The sequence below is a fragment of the Anguilla anguilla genome, chromosome 15, assembly GCF_013347855.1.
Source record: "Anguilla anguilla isolate fAngAng1 chromosome 15, fAngAng1.pri, whole genome shotgun sequence".
Lineage (NCBI taxonomy): Eukaryota > Metazoa > Chordata > Actinopteri > Anguilliformes > Anguillidae > Anguilla > Anguilla anguilla.
The window spans coordinates 29148205-29166384 of NC_049215.1; the positions used below are offsets into that span (position 1 = coordinate 29148205).

Genomic DNA, 18180 nt, shown 5'->3' on the forward strand with positions numbered 1-18180 from the left:
AAAGTTCCAACTACATCACTAATTGTTAAAACTTCAAACACTTGGGGTTCAGTACATTTATTGAATGCAGATAAATAGCTGCATGGCGCTGCATATTGTTATTATTCTAATGTGACCCTGTTTCCTTGTCCTGAAATGAGAGGAACTCTCTTTTGCTGAATATGACTCCCTCCTTCCGGAGTACGGATAGAATTAGACAGACTCAGCTCACCGTAAACTACTTTTATGTCGGTGCACTGCGCTTTCAAGTGATTATTTTTCATTTTCCGATGGCAGCCTGGTGATGAAAATGGACGATACTGCATTGAAAGCTGAGCTGTACAGTTTAAAATTTAAAAATGTCACGATAGGATTTCCTTCCATACACTTGCACAAATGAGTGATGAAACAGAGTCACACACACACTTTCACTCTAACAGTCATACAGCAGAGTCACACACACACTTTCACTCTAACAGTCATACAGCAGAGTCACACACACACTTTCACTCTAGCAGTCATGCAGACACACCTGTAACTGTAAGGAAAAACAGAAGCTCAATAAAGGGATATGGTATCGTTTGGCAGCTTGATAGTTGGTGAATTTGTGTCCTGTGGTTGCAGGAAGTGCCTTGTAACTCACACCAGTGAGTGTGTAACACTGCCAGGCTTCGTGCTCAGGGCTGAGTGTGATCTCTCATTCCAGAGCTCCAGTATTTCCCTTCCTCCATTCTGCAGTTCACTGTGAAAACGTCTGTCCACTGTGTAATGAGACTTCAAATCTTATTTTTTCTCTCAAGTAGAAAGCTGTTAGATTTTAAAATGAGTCGAACTGTCTCACTTCGTTGGCATTATTTTTTAAAATCTTATTTAGCAAATAAAGTAATAGGAATAATATTTGAATTTAAATATCAGACTAGAATACTAAAATGGTAAAACAGGTTTCTACAACGGCGTCTGTGTCTTTGTTATTCCTTGAATGCTCGGTAATGAGAGAAGTTCTAGAACAAAAGTGCGAGACCGGGTTTCACAGGGCCAGCTACAGAACGAGACGCTGCGCTGCTTCCAGTCCTGGCTTATTCGGATAGCTGCTCGGTGGCGGTCCTTGTTGTCCCTGCGTTGTTGTGAGAACAGGCAGCTCTCTGACCTGATTGGTTGGCACTGGGTGAGAGACATTGCTCAGATTACACACTCGGTACAGTACAGCCCCCACACGCTCCGTCGGGGTGCTAGCTGTCTGCCAGCTCGCTAGTCTGCCTGAACCACCACAGCAGGGACTTGAACCCGATTAGGTTCATCTACCACGGTCTGCACTGTGTATTGGTTCTGGCAGTCTGATTCTGTTGGGAAGCATGTGTTCATTTGCTTTGCACATTAACTTTAGCATTTTGTCCTATGCATAAGCAATGTACGCATTTTTAACTGTTTTTAACAGTTGAATGGCCTTGTGGCAGTCTCTAATTACCTTGATTACAGCACCTCTGGTGAATTGGTGGTTCAAACATGTCCTGACCTTCACATGCAAGGCCATGCAAAGGCATACATATATCATGTGCCGTCAGGTGTTCCCAATTGTGATGTGAATGGTCCCATTACTGGGGACTACTTCTAGAGATAGTACTGTCAACAGCCGTTTGTCAAAATATTTAGGGTTCTGTGAGATGGCAGTTTATCTCTGTGAAACGCGTGCGGCGAAGCAGACTCATCTCCTCTTATCTTTGCTCGATGCCTGAGATAATATCACTGTCCCTGCCCCAGCCCAAAAACCCCAACCACACATACTGCTGAAGTCACACGACCTGCAGTCACATGACCTGAAGGCCTTCTTATGTTGATTTTTGCCAGTCTAAAGCTGACCCTGGATTTAACAGGTCAGTCATCACTCAGGCCAGGCTTCCATGCAAATCTCCTCTTTTTCTAATGGCATCTTTTTTCGTGTCCTTATTTTCTGATGAAATATGGAAACGGTGTTCAGAGTACTGAAGCACTGTGCTTTGAGTAACTTATAGGACAGTAGTGTAGCATAATGATATGGGAACTGGGCTTGCAACTCAAAGGGTTTAAGATTCAATTCCCAGCTGAGGTACTGATCTTGTACCCTTGAGCCAGTAACTTGAATAGAGTGTTACAGTGATGACGTCTTTTTGTAAGCCAACCCGGAAGTTTCTTTCGCCATGGGTTCCCTCGGCAGATTTCCAATGCTTTTCTCCCATAAAGATTTAGATTTCTTCAGAAAATAAGGTCTGTGCTTAACGTAAACCTAAGAGTTTCACGTTTTGTTCTACAAGATAAATTACCCCTGTTAATATCTCAAATGTTAATTTCGAAGCCGCTATGTGCTTTAAAGTTGCTGACAAGTTAATATATTGAAACTACTAATGGTTATGGCGTGTAGGCGGGGGTTGTATAGAAACATGAGTGGCGGTTGGCAGAAAGCTGTTGTGTGCTGATGGGCAGGGCTCTATAGCATGTGCCTGTTCTTCCCTTGCCGGCAGCAGCATGCTTACATCAGTGACTTAGCCCTCAGGGAGCCCGGCTAAGAGCAGCCCTGTTATGAGCAGCCCTGCTAAGAGCAGCCCTCAAGGAGCCCTGCTATGAGCAGCCCTCAGGGAGCCCTGTTATGAGCAGCCCTGCTATGAGCAGCCCTCAGGGATCCCTGTTGTGAGCAGCCCCCAGGAGAGCCCTGTTATGAGCAGCCCTGTTAAGAGCAGCCCTCAGGGAGCCCTGCTATGAGCAGCCCTCAGGAGAGCCCTGCGATGAGCAGCCCTCAGGGAGCCCTGCTATGAGCAGCCCTCAGGAGAGCCCTGTAATGAGCGGACATGTACTGTACTCTGGCAGGCTGCTCCTTTGACCTCCTCTCAGTGGTGTGAGTGGAAGTGAGCATATGAGAGAGGCCCCTCCTCTGGCATGTTCCGCTGAAGCTGCGCTTCTCAGCACACCCAAGTGCTCTCTGTGGCCAGGAGTCCCGTGGGGTGAGGAATAATTGGCCATAATGTCTTCCAGAAAGTGAGGGTTTCATAACATCTATGCTGCTGCCCTGGACATGTGTAGGACTTTTTGTTCTTCTTTTTTTCCCCCTTAATTTTAAAGAGGAATTGCACTCGGCAATCAAAACTCCGTAGCCTGACTCCGCCTACTGCACAATTTTGAAAAAATCATCCTGGGGTGGGTGGAATAGGCGTGTCCATCTCATTTGCTTGAAGTCTTCTCCATGCAAATTCATTTGTACAGCGTATGTGGGCCTGTATCATGTAACTCGGATCAAACTGTCAAACTAGGCATTGCAGATCAAATAGAATCAAGATTCAGCTATTTACATGGCCTGTTTCTCACCTCAAATGCTTTCAGAAACATGTTTTAGTGGACTGTTTAGGTGGAATATGAGAGAGTTTATGAACAGGCTGCCATGTTTCTCGGGTTTGAAAATGTTGGGCTGAAACCAATCTAGCCAATCAGGTGCCGGTAGTGTTCTATTGTATTATGAAGTAAACAGACAAATTTGTAGCCAGCAGCAATTTTCCAGCTGTATATGTTGATTGACATTTATATGATGTAGTAGTGGGGTGGGGCTAGAGTCAAATGCAAATAGAAAATTTCTAATGTTAGAAGGCAGCAAAAAGACTTTTTATTTTTTATTTTTTACCAGTTTTTTCTGATAAAATGATACTATTTCAGATAAGTTGAAATAACACCTTAGATGAAAATATTTCATTATATAGTAGCCATAGAAACATGTTTACAGGTTTAATTTTTTAAATTATTTTTTATTTTTTAAGTGATGTAGAGTGTTATTACTCGTATTCATGTAATATTTTTTCCCTCAGTTATGTCATTTTTAAATAGAATTTTTAGCTCTTAGCATTAGGGCTACAACATCTAATACTAGTAATACTAGTAACCAATACTGCTAAAATGCTTTTGTCTGTGTACTGAAGGAGAGAGAAACAGGCAGGTAATCTCAGGAAACTCGGAGCTGGGTAGACCTCTATCTCACAGCAGGGATAAGTGTTGCCTGTCCCTGGGGAGCGGCCTGTCCGAGCAGCCAGCCTGTGCTCTCGCATGTAGTGTCTGCCGCTGCCGGAGTGGAGCGGCAACCTCCATACGCAGAGACAAAACCCTCAATAAAGGCTGATGCTCGGTCTGGCCCAGAGTGTATCTCATCAGGCCTCTCTGCTGCGGCACGTTCTGGATGTTCTGACTCCTGCTGCCTAATGTTGCAGACAGCGATCCAGCCAATCAGGTAGTTCTGTCTGCTTAAGCCTCACTGAGCTGTCCTGCCAGGAGCTTCCCTTGTGATGCAGCCGAATTAGTGCTGAAAGAGGTCACATGATTGCGGAACACAGGGCTTTCTTGATTTGTTCGGTACTGACTACACTGCACTGTGACCATTTTTTTTCTCTTAATACACAGCTATGGCTGTAAGTTTCTCCATCTTCAGTTGTGTGGAATTGTTCTGTGAAGCAGCTTTGTTTTCTTTTTGTTGGCACAATAGATGGTTTCCAAGGTACTTTTAGCTTGATAGAAGACATTATTTTTTATTACAATAAGCTTAGCAGTGTTTTGCTTATGTGCAATTACTCATCCACCCCGTTGAATGTGTTTTCCTTCACAGTTCAATCTGGATCAAGCCAACGCTGAAGAATTCTTGGAAGTTTACAAAGGAGTTGTGGATGAATACACTGTGAGTACTGAATTCACTGAAATGCATCTCATCCGATTCCCTCACTATTTATTTGTTTGTATTTTTAAATTTTAGCACACGGCATAATAATCATTGTATGTTTAAGTTAAGGTGTGACAATAGCCAATCAGCATGGGTGAGATAGAGGTGTGTGTCTAAAGGCTGGAAAACTGTGGTGTCAGTGTGGGGAGAAAAGGGAAATGAATGAGGTCTGAATCTCTGGAGGAGTTGTTTGATTTGTAGCCTCCACTGGGGCTCAGTCCCTGTCATCTCAGAGTCATATTTACACACTGAACCTTCTGCTGGAAGATGGATATGGATGGATGGATATTTTCCCTGTTTCCCCTCTTGTCTCTCTCTAAAAAATAAAACCTTTTACCTGTACTAGAAGGCAGATTCCCGTCACTACCTACCTGACCTTTATTTCAGGCGTTGCTTAGTTGTGATGTCCAATGGAATGGAAGCTCCGTGCAGGGGTAGTGATGTCATATGGCAGGATTCCCAGCCTGACGGTGCTAGATAGCGACCGGGCTGGCGTTGTGAGCCCCAGCTGAGGGGGGTCAGCCGGAATGCCGATGCTGGGGTGTCAGGGGAACCCCTGCCTGCCGCACTCGTCCAGCTGAGTTGGCTTGTTGCCATGGCGCTAGGTTAGCTTTGGGAATTTCACAAACAGGCGGACACAATCAACTGTTCATAAATAACGCGATGTGTAGTGAGCAGACTGAATGCTGATGAAATCGCTGTCATTTTGTAGCCCAGCATGTTTTATCTGTATTTTCTTATCATCCATGAGCATACACACACACACACACAGAGCCTACACACACAGATGCACTTCTCCGTTTAGTTACCTGATCAGACTTGTAATGCAAACTAGGCTCCTACTTCAAAGGCACTGCCTAATAGGTCTAATAGAGCTTTTACAGCGACAAAATTAAAACTTTAAATTTCTCCCCTTACCCAAGATAGCATATTAATGAGGATGAAAAGTTTGTGGAGTCTTTCCCATAAAGACCCCCAGCTGGTGTTTAAATAAGGCTGTGAGGTCACTCAGAACTGATCTGTTCCCTGTATGAGCAGGGCGCTGACTAGAGGGCGTGACCTCAGCTCAACCCCAGAGGAAATGTGGCATGCTATTGTTTGATCTTCGCCTTTATCGCCGCAGGTAATGCAGCAGGCATAGGTGGATGTGCACCCTTAGTAGCGTCTGTCAATGATTGATTGTCCTTGGTTATTAGTCGTTTGCATGGGGGTGATTTTATGGTTCTATCACTCCTGCAGCTGATAAGGTTAACCTACTCGGGTATAAAGTCCTGCTACTATAGCTCCTTGGAGGATTGTTTTGTGGAGCAAAAACACCGTGTCCCTTGGTAACGTGCAGAAGGACCCCTGTCTGCAACGTGAGCTCTGGACCCCACAAATCAAAGTCCGCGCCCTCTTGCTCAACTTGACAGCTGCCCTGAAGCTGCAGGTGGCTGTGCGTTTAACATACGATGCTGCGTCGATCCAGAGCCGCGACCCATCGGCCCGGTATGGGGGGGGGGGGGGGGGGGCGGGCTTTCGGTCTCCGTGGAGATGGAACAGCTGCACTCTCTCTCCGGGGCGGCCTTACACAAGGCCCGTTCTCCTCCGGTTACCTGCTCGGCGGACTTCCTGTCTCTTTCTGCGTCTCTCAGCAGGTCTTTGTGCTCGCTGCCGTGGCGATGAAACCCCTGCGCAGTCACCTGTCCGCGTTATCGCGTGGCTGGACCTCCGCCCAGTCGCCCTGGACACCCTTTCCTTTGTACCGCTGAGCCCGGCGACCCGGCCAGTTTGCTTGTGTTTCCTGCCCGCTGTCCTGAACGCTACCGTCTAATATGTTCCAATCTGTCTGAGCCGAGACGGTACGCGGGCCCCGATTGGTTTATTTCACGACTGGACATTCCAAAACGTACCGCTGGTATTCATTTACCATATTACGCCGTTAAAGCTGACTTCAGCTAATAGGCAAAAGGCATCATTATTAACTTTGTGTTCCCTGCTACTTGCGTTGCTTGCGTTGTGTGAAGTAAGGACACGTTGTAGCCTAAGCTGCTTATGTTTACTCTGGGCTAAAGATGAGAGTAAGAAAGCTACTCCACTGCCCCCCCCCCGGAGTGTTTATTTTGTTTAAATTGCTCATTGTGTTTGTCCTACTCATGCTGAGTTAATTCAATAAAGGCCTGGTGGGGTCAGTTTTGGGCCAGTCTATCCCCTTACGTCTTGTTTTTTCATGAAAAATAACTGCGTATATAATTTTGTGGGGAAAGGACAGTGTTGGCTCTTGGCCTATAATTGGCTAGATGTCTAGGGGGCTTTAGTTAGTGAGTAGTTAGCGAGTGGGACACAGAACAGGATTTACTGCTCTGTTATTGTGTCTCATTTTGCTATAGACTGTAATTATCACTGTTAATGTTGTGGCCCTAAAGACTTTCATCAGAAGGTCTTTTTTGAGTGCCACTCTACCACAGTCTTTCTACTCTTGGTATTGCTGTTTTTTTTTTTTCTTGTGCTACAGTAAATTGTAATGCCACAGTGGTAGAGACTATCCCCTGTAGTCCCAGATAATTATCCACTGAAAGGGTAATCTCATTTAAAATGTCGTTTAGGAGTGGCATTGGTAGTTTGAGCACAATGGAGACAGTTGTTTCCTCCTTTCTCTTTTTTTTTTTTTTTTCTTCGAGCAGCCTGGAACCCGAAGCGTGCAAAGCCACAGAGCCAGCTTAGTGTGTGTTGCCGTCGTCTGCTTCCTGGAACAATGGGCCTCTTCATTGTCCCGGGCCGCTGCTGAAAATAAATAAGGCGAAGCTTTTCTCCTCTTTGTTTGCCGGCAGGGCCTGGTGTCGGAGCTCTGCTCTGGACCCTGCATGGCGCTGGAGATCCGAGGAGCCCAGCCTTCCAGGACGTTTCGGGAGTACTGCGGCCCTGCAGACCCTGTGAGTTATTAAACTGAGCCTCTCTGCTTTAGGCCTGTGTGTGTGTGTGTGTGTGTGTGTGGGGGGGGGGGGGTGTGTGTGCGTGTGTGTGTGTGTGGGGGGGAGGGGGGGGTGGAGGTGTGGGCATGTGTGTGTGTGAGCGTGGGCGGGTGTATGTGTGTGTGTATGTGTGGGCATGTGTGTGTTTGTGTGTGTGTGGGCATGGGGGTGTGGGTGTGTGTGTGTGTGTGTGTGGGCATGGGGGTGTTGGGCATGTGTGTTTGTGTATGTATGTGTGTGTGTTTGCATGTGTGGGTGTTGGCGTGTGTGTGTGTATGTGGGCGTGTGTGGGGATGTGTGTGTGCGTGTGGGCGTGCGTGCATGTGTGTGTTTGTATGTGTGACTTAGTAACATTTATGACTCTCAGTAGAAACCTATAAAATTCACAGCGTTCTTTACTGCACTACCCCTATGTGTGCATGCATGTGTGTGTACTGGCCCTCAGTAAAAAAGAAACTTTACCTAGAAGTACATGTTTACAAATCGCAAAAACGTTAAGTTCTTCATTTGATTTGTACTTTCCTAAAAAGTCCTGGAAAACCTTGTCCTGGTCACTTGCATATTTGTGCCACAGGACAAATTGGAATGGTTTGCCGACATGCAAATGTTGAGGTGATCCTGAAAACTGACCACATTATTATTATTCTGCACCTTCGATTGTGGGGTTGCCAGACCCTTCGATGTGAATCGGTCGGCAATGCCGCACCTGCAGCCATTATTCACACAGAAGGGTCAAGCTCCTGAAACACAGCAGAAAGGGCAACCACACATCACCACTATGCACAACACTCCGCTGAGATTACTCCAGGGCCCTTAGGTGTCCAGCCGGAACGCCTGCTTTGTCAGACAAGCCCCCGCGCAGAAAAGAGCAGCTCCGGGGGATGGGGAGTCAGGGTCTGCCACAGATGAGCCATGCCGTAGGCCCCTTTACCCTGCATTCGCTCACAGCCGAAAATGAAGCCCTCACGTTTACGGGTGAAAACGCAGGGGAGACACTTTGCAGGGACACAGCAGCCGTCTGTGATGCGCCTGCGATGGACTGGCCTCCATATTCAGTCAACAGGGAAAACATGAGATCCTGAACTTGTCCAGTGGGAAATAAAATGACTTGTTTAACTGCCTTCTACTTGAATGTGGTCCTCTATGTACCATAAGTGCCCTGCCATTAGGTGCTGTCACTATGTGCATAGGAAAAATACTTTAAGTTGTTGGGGCAACATGGAGATTTGAGGATTTGTTAATGCATCTGAACCAGTAATTATGTTAATACTGTCGTTGATGTCATCCAGCAGGCCACAATAGAGCCATTGTTGACAACTTGACTATATCCGTAGCTAATGGAACGTATCTCGTGTTCCATGTCTCAAAAGTATGCCATAGATATAGTCTAACGATAGCCTGCTGCTGGTGAGGGAAGTTTCTCTTTATTCCTGTGCGCTACAACGGTCCACAAGATTCCAGTTTGTGAGTGTGAAGATATGAGTGTGCGGAGGTTAATTATACGATATGGGCAAAGTCTTTTTTTTTTTTTAAATCTTTCATTAAACATGGTGTGCGCTGGATTTGGTCCCAGGCAGGATTATTCTCCCTCCGCCCCAAAGGCTGAGGAGGACGAGTCGCTTAGTTTTCTCTCCCTGTGATAAGAATAGTCCTCCTCGTGAAAACTGGCTTTGTTAGCCTCTCGGACCGTCTGAAACGCCCGCTGTAACTGGAGCTTGAGCTCTTTTTGAAAAGCATGCGTGCTATGTCAGCGTCTGTATGGACCTCACTGTGTAATGCAGCCAAGGAGCCTGCCTAATCCTTTACTGAGTGCGTAGGAGCTGCCGCTGGGTGGTTCTTCTCCTGGATTTCCATAGGAGTGCCCAAGCCAGCGCGACAGGCTGGACTGTACAAGGTGCAGGGCTTCACACTGATGTTGTGCGCCCTTACGTTAGATAACAATACGAAGGCAGTCCTTGGAGAAAATGGTTCATGGCCTCGCAGATGGTCCAAAAGATAGTTGTGATAATGGAGAGGACTTGGCCCTGAGGAGGTGGACTGCGTTCTTTTGGCACTATGCGATTGAACCTGCATTGTTTAAAAGCGTACCTTCTCCCCCCACCCCTTTCTGTTTTTCTGACATTAACTCGGGCAAAGTGACATTGCGTCTTGTTAATCATTTGTTGCTGTGTTTTTTAGTTAACGATGAACTGTTCACGCTTTCTCGTGCCCTGTAGTTGGTGGTTCAGCAGTTCCAAAGTGTGATTTTTTTAAATAGTTTTGTATCTGATCAGCAATTTGTACTGTACCAATGTGAACAAACAGAAATCATACGTAGTAAGTTAACATGGCAACCCCCTTATCTAGAGGAGCTTGAATTCCTTACATTTTACATTTTACGTGCCCTGCCAAGAAGTTTTAACCCTCTTGAGTAGTTTTTACATTTTCTTGCCCCAGAGCTTGAAAACGTCACACTTTTTGGCACTTCCATACAGGAACTCGTACTTCCAATCAACACAACACACTTTTGCTTGACGTTTCATGGAAGCTAATGCAGATTATGCAAGAAAAAAATATACTGTGTATTGATTTAATGTAGTCGAAGGCTTTTTCAGCCTTTTGTGAATTACAGGACTGAAGTGGCTCCCACTTGGGACCTCGATCTAGCCTCTTATCCAAGGTCAGATGTGATTGCTCAATCAGGGCGGTGATTAGTGAGAGGATGTCTTCTGAAGTGCAGTAAAGCGCTGGCCAGTGCAGCGCGCTCTACCCTCAATCAGCTTCCTGTCACATGCTGGCGGCTGCGGAGTGGACCGTCGCGGTTTGCTCCATGGAAAGAGAGAGAGCGAGAGAGAGAGAGAGAGAGAGAGAGAGAGAGAGAGCGCGCCCACACCAGCACGAAATGAAATAAATCAAACACCTTCGCCCTTCCCCCTCACGGGTTCTGGGTGAAAACGGTAAACTAAAACAACAAACTGAAATAATAAAGACAAAAGAAGGTAAACCCCAGCGACTGCTTCTCAGCTCGCCGATGGGGTACGCTGGCCAGCTGTTCAGCTGCCAGCTCCTTTCTTTATCTTTTTGTGCGCAGATAAGCGAATCTCTCTCGGTGCGTGCTCCTGGTCTCTCACCTGTACCATGGACATGAACACACCTTTAAAACCCTGGGCTGACTAGCTAACACAACCCAGGTGTGTGTGCTCTCTCCTTCAGTAGGTGTAACAGAGACAAATCCGTTTCCACTGGACCATATGCCACACTTCCCTCCCAGTGTGCTCTTCCCTCAAACTGCGTCCCTCCCGGTGTCATCCAGCACAGTGTGTGTGCTGTTCCCTCCAAACAGCGTCCCTCCCTGTGTCATCCAGCACAGTGTGTGTGCTCTACCCTCAAACTGCGTCCCTCCCTGTGTCATCCAGCACAGTGTGTGTGCTCTACCCTCAAACAGCGTCCCTTCCGGTGTCATAGCCAAGAGAACAGGAATGGCATGCTAATGGCCTGTCACACTGAAAGAGCACATCACACTTATCTGTGCTTCTCTCTCTCTCTCTCTCTCTCTCACACTTTCACTCTCTCTCTCACTCTCCTTCTCACTTTCACTCTCTCTCTCACTCTCCCTTTCTCTTTCTCTCACTCTCTCCGTTTCACTATCTCACTCTCTCCTATTCACTCTCTCTTTCTCGCCCTCTTTGCCTTTCTCTCGCACAGGTCTGACAAACGTGTGTGTGTGTGTGTGTGTGTGCGTGCGTGTGTATGCAGTGATCGACAGAAACAGAAAAATACACTATAATGTCAAAGTGAAAAAATTCTACTCATTCATATAAATTAATTACAAATATTTTTTTATAATTACAAATAATAATCAATTATCTATGATGTTTTCTTTCAGTTTACAGTAATAATCATTGACCTGCAGATCATTGTAGCTGCAAGTAATCCATAACAGACTGATAAAATTAGCAGTATTGGTTCCTTGTGGAAGGTAGGTCAGGTTTCAGTTTGCAAGTTTTCAAAAGACAGAGTATTTTTCCAGGGATCAATATCCTATGAAATTATGAAACATAGACACAAAGTTCCTTTCTATACCAAATAACAATTGCGGTATTATCTATCCTGTGCTCATCACAAATTTGGATTTATTGTTTTTGTGATTTAGTGTAAAAGCTAGGGATGTACTCTGTGGATCAATTATATTGAAAGAAAACACAGGTTTTTGTGCAGAGATTCAAAGTGATTTGTGGAGTGTGGGTGAAGGAACAGATAGGTCTCAAGTCCTGAAGGGTTATTCTGTTGCTCTAAATAGTTTTTGTTTTTGTGAAGTCATCCTGCAGGTTAGACCAAATAGGTTTGACGTTCATTAAAAATGTGTCCCGTCGCCTAGTTCCTGTTCTGTCTTATCCTAAATAAGATTCAGACATCTCCCTTATTGCTAATCTCTCATTGATATTCCCATGATTTACTAGGTGAGAGAGGCCTCGCTCCGGATTACAGTTGCAATATCAAAGTCTGATTGGGAATTGAGTTCCTGGTTGTTGGAAACCGTGCAGAGAGCACAAACCAACTTTTAAACCGATGATTCTTTATCTCATATTAGTGTTGCAGTGCCTCTCGTTACTATGGCGATTGCTGCGTTGTCCGACAGGATTTTTGATTTTTTGACACAGCCATTGTGATTCCAGTATTAGCATGAATATTTAATGAGCGTGAATTGTTGTTGCTGCAACTGATTCCTTCTTATTCGACAGTACTTCGGGTTCTGGTAGTCTTTTGAACTGACGTGTGGTACACTGTTCAGTGCATGGCTGGTTTCTACCCTTAGAGACATTAAATATGAATGTGTGAGGGTAGCTTTTATGGGGTTTTTGCTCAGCGAAGACGGCAATTTTGTGCTGTTTGTCTCAGGACTGGTGCAATTGAATGCCATCTAATCATATTCTAACGGCTTCTAAACCTACTTGAAAGCAAATAAAAAAGCCCATCACATTGGTTGGGCAGGTACCCTGAGCTCAGTCTGACTGCAAAAGTGATAGAAAATTCAATAAGGCTTGCCAACAAGGCACTGAAGCCAGCCAGTGCATAATGGAAAATACTGGCAAAAACAGTCTGAGCTCACATAAACAGCTTCAGAGTGGGGTTGTGCAAGCTTTGTGATTCTGGAATATTATGAACTTAATGTTTCCAAAATGTCATTTAATTTGAACAACCTGTCACCAGACATTTCCATATCCTAGTTTGTTTTTCATTGCTTTTTCTGACTAGAGTTGGCATGAGCTGCTTGTCCTAGCTTGCACACACAACAACAGTATATTTGGGAATGACCTCACAGCGACTGTGAGCTCAGACTAGGGCGATGACTGAAAGGGACGGGACCGGCGGGTAGGCCCGGACAGCGGCCCAGACGGCTTCCGTAGGACAAGGAGGCCGTTGTCCTGAGTGCTTTTGGTCAAAGTTTGGCCACAGTTTGACTGCTTCCCAACTCAGTATATATACCCCAGAGGAGCACTTCAATCTGAAGATGTTATCCCAATTTACAAAGGGCCTGCCGCCGGGATTCCATTACGTTCTGGGTCACAGAGTTTTTCATCTGTCATGACCGGGCAGAGGTTCCTCGAAATGCGTAGCCTCGGTAAGCCCTGGAGACACGGCAGTCTGAGCATAAACGTCCTTACATTTTTCAATTAGGTAACTGGCAGTGTGTTAAGCATTCCCACTCGTTTTATATTTGATTTACTCTTCTGTTTGCCGCTAATGGTATCTTTGAAAGAAGCACCTGGAGTTGATTTAGTTCCGTGAGACCTAGTACAGTTTACAAGGCACTGTTTTGTCATTTAGCAGGTGCTTTTAGCCAGAGCGACTTGCAGAAGTGCATTTCATATGCTAAGTAGCGTGTCGTGTCACGGGGGAAGTTGGAATCATTTAGTCCAACTGCGTGCACCACAGTCGAGCTGCTTGCTTAAAGGCCTGGGAGCTGAAGGGAGGGAAGGTTGTTTTTTTAGTTAAAAGGAACATTAAGGTGCAGTCTGCAAAGGCGAGTTTTTGGGCGCTTTTCAGAAAACAGCCAGTGAATCTCTCTTCCTGAATGATTGTAGACGGGCCGAGTAGAGCTGCTTTCTCTTCTCATTTGAAATGTCCAATAATGTGATTAGTTCCACCTCATCATTGCAACAATCTCCATCAATCCAGTAGTGGCACCAGCTCTTAACTGCTCGGTCCACCAACTGCCAGCGGTAGGATTCATATGGAGGAAGCCTGAAAATGAAGGCACTCCACTTCCTGCCCTCCTTACCTTTGAAAGGCGAACACAAATGTTCCTTCTTTAGTTCTTACACAACAAATTGAATTGTTTGCTGACATTAAAAGTGTGAAAAAAGAATTTAAAAAAAATAGAATAAAATGTGCTGTTCAAATTCAAGGACAGTTGAAGGAAGTGCAGGTACAGTATTTTGAATCTGGGCCAACTTTATCGATTTGCAGCATCTCCTTGGCTCAGACAAAATGGCAGACTGTCATGAATATTCTATTTCAAATGAAACTTTTCAAGGGTACCTCCGCTGGTAAAATACCTGCTGCATGACCATAATGAGAGAGCATTACCTTGTGATCCAATAAGATTAACACTAACAAAAAAAGAGCCCATTGAACTTAACAGGACATGTTCATCTTGTTGTTGTCACGTTCCACATTAATTCCACATTAATGCTGCTGTTGTGCTTGTTAAAAGCCAGGAAAATATACCATCTTTTACCATCTTGGACTTCCATCCATTGTGAGCCAGTCTAGTGGAATCAGCCAATGTCTCTTCCTGTACGATTCATCCATACTACTGATAGCGTCAGTGTCTGCCCTGTAGGTTGTCAGTCAAACCTCGTGCTGTTCTAATGGTACTTAAAACTCGCAGTCACGTGTAGCTCTGAGTGAAAATGGATACTTTGCAAATGTTTAAAGTGTGAACACCCCAGCGGATCAGATTTTCTCTTGACAGCCTCGGGTGTGAATAATTCATCACACAGGCAGGTGCCACCCTCTGCCAGTTTAGCTTGACACCTACTGCCTTATGGTTCTCTGAACCAAACAGAGCCGCTTTCTAGTTCTACATCAGAAATCACAGTAGTTTAGCGCCATGCATTTATTTACGTATGCATATCAGGAGTGTCGCCTGTTGTTCTGGAGGAGATATCTGTAAGTGAAGCCTTTGAGGTATACAGTAGCATTAGTAATTTGAAGTGAAGTGAGTATTTCCCAGATTTAAATGGCAATATATTTATGGAAAGGTGGCCTCTGGAGATTTGGTGGCTGTGGGCTCTAGAGATCTGGTGGCTGTGGGCTCTAGAGATCTGGTTGATGTTGGCTCTAGAGATCTGGTTGATGTTGGCTCGAGAGGTCTAGTGGCTGTGGGCTCTAGAGATCTGGTGGCTGTGGGCTCGAGAGATCTGGTTGCTGTTGGCTCTAGAGATCTAGTGGCTGTGGGCTCTAGAGATCTGGTGGCTGTGGGCTCGAGAGATCTGGTTGCTGTTGGCTCTAGAGATCTGGTGGCTGTGGGCTCTAGAGATCTAGTGGCTGTGGGCTCTAGAGATCTGGTGGCTGTGGGCTCTAGAGATCTAGTTGCTGTGGACTCTAGATGTCTGGTGGCTGTGAGACTCAAGCGACATCTTCTCCAGCTGTGAGCCGTCACCTCTCTGGCTGTCACAGCAGCGGGACTCAGGCCCGCCCCGGTCACGAGACAGACCTCGGTCTTGTGATCTGTCCTCATGCGAGGGCGGAAACAAACTGCCACTGTTAGCCGCGGCCCGGCCGGCCGAGTGCAGACGCAGGAACAGGATTCGCCGGCCATTTTGCAGAGTAAGACTAATTCAGGCAGGAAATGCTAAGTCCCCATGGCATGGCATGCAAAATGTGGAAGCTGTCACACATTGACAGCAACTCCCGTTCCATTCAAGAAAAGCATTCCAAACCAAAGCCAGGCGACTGTGAAGCCAGAGATATATCAGAGTCAACGTCGAACGCGTCAGAACGCTGCTGCTTGACGCAGTTCGCCAGGAAGGTGAACGTCAACACAATCGCATAATGATAAGATGCGCTCAGCCATTCTGTCATTCTTTCTGCTTGTGTCCGTCCACATTGTTATTTGCAACAAGCCATCATTTCTCCCTGGAGAAAGGGAGGAGGCTGACTGTCTCTTAAATTTTGCCTCCTGCACTGACTGTGTAGCAGCATGTTGTCCACAACTCTTCATCGGGGGGCTGACAGCCAGCCCAGGATTTTAAAAGCAGGCTCGTTTTAAAACTAGGCTTGTTTTCTGGCATGATTTTCAATTAAAGCTCAGTACACATAGTGTATGTATTTATAAGTGAATGCAGTGTGTTCCAGTTGTGCCTTTCTCACTTGGGAAGTGAGACTGGAAAGGCTTTTCGTTCCTGCTTGCTACGTAGTGGAACAGCTATAATTTTGAACTGTGAGGTTCACTTGGCAGTGCGTATGTTTTACAAGTGAAAGACTATGAGCTGTTGCACCTTGTTCTAGATTTTATGACAGCAGTTCTCTGATGCCCCTCCTTTTTACAAAAAAAAAAAGGGTAGATTTTTTGCGCTGTAATGTAATTCGCTGGTATTTTGACTAGCTCTGACACCTGATTAAGTCTGGCTATTTGCGGTAATTCAGTTCATGGTCTTGGTGGTGGTTTTATTCTTATTTAATATAGTTTAATGTTCAATAGGGTTGTTGATAAGTTGCCAGTGGAGTCTGTGTTTTCCTTGCTGTCTCTTGGGACTGTACTTCCTGCATTACTGTACTTTGGTCCTGGGTCTTTGCACTTGTGTTTACATTGTAAATCTCTCTGAATAAAGAGCATCTGGTAAATGGCAACAAAGTAAAAGGAAAAACAATTAGTGCATACATTACAAATTTGATTATGAAAGCAAAATATTGAAATTAAAATGTACAGTAAATCGAAAGCATTAACTTTAGGGTCATCATTTATTTATGTTAAATGTACACTGAAAGAATTTGTGTTCATTTAAAAATGTGTAAATAATTTACAGGAAATGTCTTCAAGCTCTCTGTCATCCTGGCGGTGTGAGAGAAGAGGTCAGCAGGAATCTCACAGCTTCTCAGTGAGCCTTAGATGTCTGGTCTGTCCACAGTCAGAGGAGTTTTATACTAGTACATTAGTAGGAGGACTCAGGTGCCAATGCTGCCTGCGTTCCTGAAGAGACCGGAGTTGCTTCAAATGGCACTGCTGCATTATGTCACACCCACCTTCTGTTCACTTACTCACTACACTACACTGCAGCTCTGTTGGGTTACTGAGCTGTGCTCCCTACAGTTCTGTTGGGTTACTGAGCTGTGCTCCCTACACCTCTGTTGGGTTACTGAGCTGTGCTCCCTACACCTCTGTTGGGTTACTGAGCTGTGCTCCCTACACCTCTGTCATGTCTGTAGCGTGTAGAGCTAGTGAGAATGCTTTCAGGAGTGTAGCTTTGTTCAGGAGTCAACAAGATTGACTAATTAACACTGAAAGTAGCTGATGATCCTGGTGATGGCCATTCCCAGCAAGCGCAGCTGCGAGGGGAGACTGGCTATGGGAATGTGTCAGTGGGAACGTGCCGGTGGGAATGTGCCAGTGGGAATGTTGGAGTGGTTTTTGTTTGGTCGCGTCACAGAGACGGCATTGGGACAGCGCTCCGATGGTCGGCAAACAAAACGGTGGGTTAGGGTGAGGTGACAAGCTGTTTGTTCCCCTGGCTGTTGCCGCGTGACGTCAGTGAGTCATCGGTATTGACGCTCTGCGTGCGGTTAGCGAGGGGGCGGGGAGGCTAAGGAATCCGAGGTCGGTTGCGGTGGCACGTTGGAGTGTAAATGCTGTTCAGCTTCGACTGCCTGGCTGGGTTTATGAATGATGGCCGTTCAGTGGAAATTAATTCACTTTAAGACATAGTTATTACAATTTTTCTTTTAGCGCATTACAAACAAGTAAAAGCTCTTTTGTCATTTTTTTTTAAATATGTAATTTATTCATTCAAAATGAAATGATAAACAACACACACAACACTGACTGGTCTGTCTAATGGGAAGGATGTGGGAAAGCATGTATTTTATGGCCTCTCGCTGCTTACCAGGAAGTTGAAGAGCTAATAGCTGTTTCTGTTGATATAAAGGAAAGGGAAATGGCTGTGACTGTACCAAGCAGTTTCAGAAAAGGAGTGACTGAAGTTTCTGGTCTGGATCGGTCGAGGGATCTAGACAGGCATTCCCGTCAAACCCCCACAAGACACTGGAGCCAGACATGGGATTCTGTGGCAGCGCATTTAATGAGCAGCTTTCACCAGACCAAAGAGGGGGAGGGGTGTGGAAGGAAGGGGAGGGGCCGCAGCAGTGTCGACTTTGAAGTAACTGTCAACAAAACTTCCAACAAAGGGAGGGCCGTTGTGTTGTGTACTCCGCCAGCCTCATCAGAACGAAATTTGGCCCCGAAGGCCTCAGGTCATCTTTGAGTGACTAATGCAATTACAGAGCGATGCCTTTCGCTAGGGATGCTGTGCAGATCTTTCACTG

At 45.7% G+C, this 18180-nt stretch overlaps 1 protein-coding gene across 2 annotated transcripts in view; it reads left to right on the plus strand.

The window, feature by feature from the left end:
• Positions 1–18180, plus strand: part of nme7 (NME/NM23 family member 7) — a 46827-nt gene that overhangs the window by 25152 nt on the left and 3495 nt on the right. For both annotated transcript variants that reach the window (XM_035393831.1, XM_035393832.1), the window contains exons 9-10: positions 4592–4660; positions 7513–7614. In XM_035393831.1, the coding sequence (XP_035249722.1) occupies positions 4592–4660; positions 7513–7614 (171 nt within the window). The remainder of the gene's footprint in view (positions 1–4591; positions 4661–7512; positions 7615–18180) is intronic.